This window comes from Barbus barbus (assembly GCF_936440315.1).
Source record: "Barbus barbus genome assembly, chromosome: 5".
Classification (NCBI taxonomy): Eukaryota; Metazoa; Chordata; class Actinopteri; order Cypriniformes; family Cyprinidae; genus Barbus; species Barbus barbus.
In genome coordinates this window covers 3608316-3611947 of record NC_136733.1, presented here as the reverse complement: position 1 = coordinate 3611947, position 3632 = coordinate 3608316, and the positions used below count along the sequence as shown (strand labels likewise).

The window sequence follows — 3632 nt, the reverse complement described above, 5'->3', positions numbered from 1 at the left end:
TGAAGTCTTTTTCACTTTAATCTGTTAATTCTATCTGTTCCAATACTTTTGGTAACATGAAAAATGGCTGGGTTCAAACTAAAGGTGCTATCTTCTAAGTTGTGTATCAGATCCAGATGAAAATACCTGTAAATAAAAGCTGAAATGTTAATCTCTCATCTCATATTCATCTTTTGATGTCAAACCCAAATTTATCAGTCTACAGCAAAAATAAAGGAATTGGCCTTACTGTTCCAATACTTTTGGAGGGCACTGTGTGTGTGTATATGTATATATAATATATATATATAGGGATGAATTCATTTAATCAAAACCATTCGTTTGGGTTTTGTATTTAACAATGAACATAAGAATCTGAGAAAATTATCTTATTAACCAAAACTAGTGGAGGTTAAATGTCAAAAAGACACCATAAGAACTTATAAAAACACAGCACACAAAATATCCTGTCTTGATGTTTAAGATGTGCCTTCCTATAGGTTAAATGATTTACACTCTCAGAAAAAAAAGGTCTTTTAAGTTACCTTATTTACCCCTAAATAGTGCATATTAGTACCTAAAGTGTACATATTCACACCTTTTAGCATTTAGCTTTTTTTTCTGAGTGTATGTACCAGTTTTTTAACATCTTGCAATACTATTCTTGCAATTCCTTATCCTGTATCTTCTTAGAGAAATGCAATCATGATGATTCCCTCGACCGAGCTATGCTCACACATGTAATAACCTGAAATAGTTTCTATTGGTTTTCCCATCTGGTGTCATTGTCTATCACAGTTGCTTAGACACAGCCACATTTCCGTGCCGAGTGCCTCTTCATGGTGTGGTATATGAGGTTGTCATCCAGAAAGGACAGGTCGTCGTCGTATTCGACAGGTCGGCAGCAGGCGGTGTGAGGAGAGCTGCGCAGAATATTTTTGCTGTTGCCGGCGAAGCCGGTGAGGATTTTGTCGTAGTTTGTGAGGGAGTTCATACACACGCCGCTGCAGTAGCTGAATATCAGCTCCTCCTGACTCCGGTAGCCCAGACCCAGATCAGACACTTTCAGCTGGACTTGTCTCAGTGCACACGCTCTTCCTTTGCCCTTCTCTCTCTCGTCACGACTTAGTCTCTTTCTGTCCATCTTGTTACGAAGGAAGCCTCTCCGTTTTGGAGATCTCTTGGATCTGTGGGTGAAGGCTGAGTGTGGTGTGGGAAAGCTGTCTGGATGACAGAGGAAAGAGATGTTCCTGCATTTGCATTACAGAAACAATCTGAATTTAAGCAATACGCTAAAACGAGCTACAAAAGCCTCTGAATCTACAAAGGTAGTTGTATATGGAAAGGTGATGCTTTGAAAGGGTCATATCATGGAGATAAAATAAGTTGAAAGACTAAAATTAACTAAAACTGAAATAAAAATACAAAACGAATTAAAATTGACAAAAGCACAAAGTAACTAAAACTGGCAAATAAAAAAAATAGATAAATAAAAAATGACAAAAGCATGAAAAAAATACTAAAAAAATTAAAGCTAAATAGAAATATTGAAAAAAAATATTAAAATTGACAAAAGCATGTCACAAAGTTACTAAAAAGTGAAATAAAAATAGAGAAATAAAAACAAAAAATGGCAAAAGCACAACAAAATTAAAACTAATCTGAAATAAAAATAAATAAAAGCTAAGACTATTGCAAAAAAAATAAATTGACAAAACTAAATTACTTCAAAATAAAAAAGTTATAGAAAAATAAATAAATAAAACAAAATTACTAAAACTCAAAATACAGCTCTCTCCCTCATATATATATATATATATATATATATATATATATATATATATATATATAAACAAATAAGCACGTAAGAAAATTATGAAAACTGAACTAAAATGAATATGAATTAAAACTGTAAATAAAAAAATTAAATGTAACTTTTTAAGAGTCAGACAGGGTGGTTGTGCAAAAACTAAACCATGCCTGTTTTTGCTGCAGGACACCTTGGCTAGTGGATCTCAAGGAGAACACAGACTGCTGAGATGACCCTTTCAAGTGCGTTGTACATTGTGTTTTGACAGAATGTAAAGGTGGTAGTGTTTTGATGTGCCTTTATGACAGGACGAGTAGAGTGATCAAAGAGCCATAACATGATATAGTTAGCATTATTCTGACAGCTTTTAGCAACAATACTGCTTTTGTCCACAGATACCAGATATAATACAGGTTCAAATGGAGTTGTAAGCTCAGTTTGTAAGCTGATAGAACTAGAGTAGTGTGTGTGTCTAGTGTCTCACCCAGGTACAATGGGTCACCTGAAACTTCTTTACTTAACCATCACAACAGTATCAGGTGTGTCCTGAAATACGCTTTATCACACCTGTGTGTGTATTCATATGACTTTTATATATTTAATAGTAAGAATCGAATGGCTTCTCCTGACCTGAGTGACTTCTTGGCTGCAGATGTTTGCTGGTACGAGCATCAGGCAGATGTTTGTATGGTTTTCTCTGTAGGTCCTGTGGTCCGGTTGGGTTCGGGACGGAGGACACGCAGCTCAGCGTCAGGGCACACGCCAGCATCACACCCCAGACCTTCATCTTACTCTCTCCTCAGCTCACAGAGCCTGTGTCAAACATTCAGGAGAATTACACGCTTTTCTTAGTCTTTAATTATGGTTTTACACTACAGCCTTTGTAAACTATTTGTTGGTTTTTTAACATTTACTTAATTTCTCCATCAGGCACTTGAAGGCACGGTGAAAAAGGCACTTTATAAATTACATCTGTAATAATAATAATAATAACAACAACTATTTAAGTTATTATAGCATTATTATTATTATTATTACTACTACTACTACTATATAGACCCAGAACAGTTTAAAAGTACAAAAAACAAAAAAAACCTAGCCTTTCTGAATTATGTGTAATAATAGTAAAAATTGGCTATTGTGAAAAAAAACACTTTATACATTATATTTTATAATTATAATACATATTTAACTTAATATAGCATTATGATTATTATCATTACTATTATTATTATATAGCCCAGAACAATTTAAAAGTACATCTATCCCTTTGCTACTATGAAAAAGTCACTTTCTAATTTATATTTGTCAGAATAGTAACTGCAGTAACAATATTAACCAACTTCATATAGAATTATTAGCCTATTATTTTGTTAAAACATTTTTCATAAAAAAAAAAATATATAATAACCACTGTGAAAAAAATTTACTTTCTAAATTCTGTGGTATAATAATTATAAACCAACTAATATAGCATTATTATTATTAGTAGTAGTAGTAGTAGAATAGCCTATAGCCCAAATACAATTAAAAAATATAACTTTTAAAAATTACCACAACTAGCCACTCATGCTGACAAAAAATGATTTGCAATTATGATTATTATTGATTCTGTAAAAATGAAAAAGATGATCACACTCACCTGAGCTCAGCTCTGTATATCCGGCCATCAGCACTGATGATCACAGCTACAGGTGCTTTCCGAAAACATTTATCAAGTAAAAACCCTGCATATTATATTTCCTTTCATCTGACTCTCCTGTTCTTCTGTCAGGGATCCACGCTCACAAACTACATCAGCCTGTTTACACGCACAAATATGGTCCAAAGTCCACTTCTGTGA

At 33.6% G+C, this 3632-nt stretch overlaps 1 protein-coding gene across 1 annotated transcript; it reads right to left on the bottom strand.

The window, feature by feature from the left end:
• Nucleotides 1-781: 781 nt before the first annotated feature.
• On the bottom strand, nt 782-2576 carry LOC306870496 (glial cell line-derived neurotrophic factor-like; the record flags this gene model as incomplete). Its single annotated transcript, XM_079417808.1, has 2 exons — nt 782-1203; nt 2420-2576. The coding sequence occupies 2 exons, from the start codon at nt 2574-2576 to the stop codon at nt 782-784; spliced, it is 579 nt and encodes a 192-aa protein (XP_079273934.1).
• Between the last annotated feature and the right edge of the window lie 1056 nt (nt 2577-3632).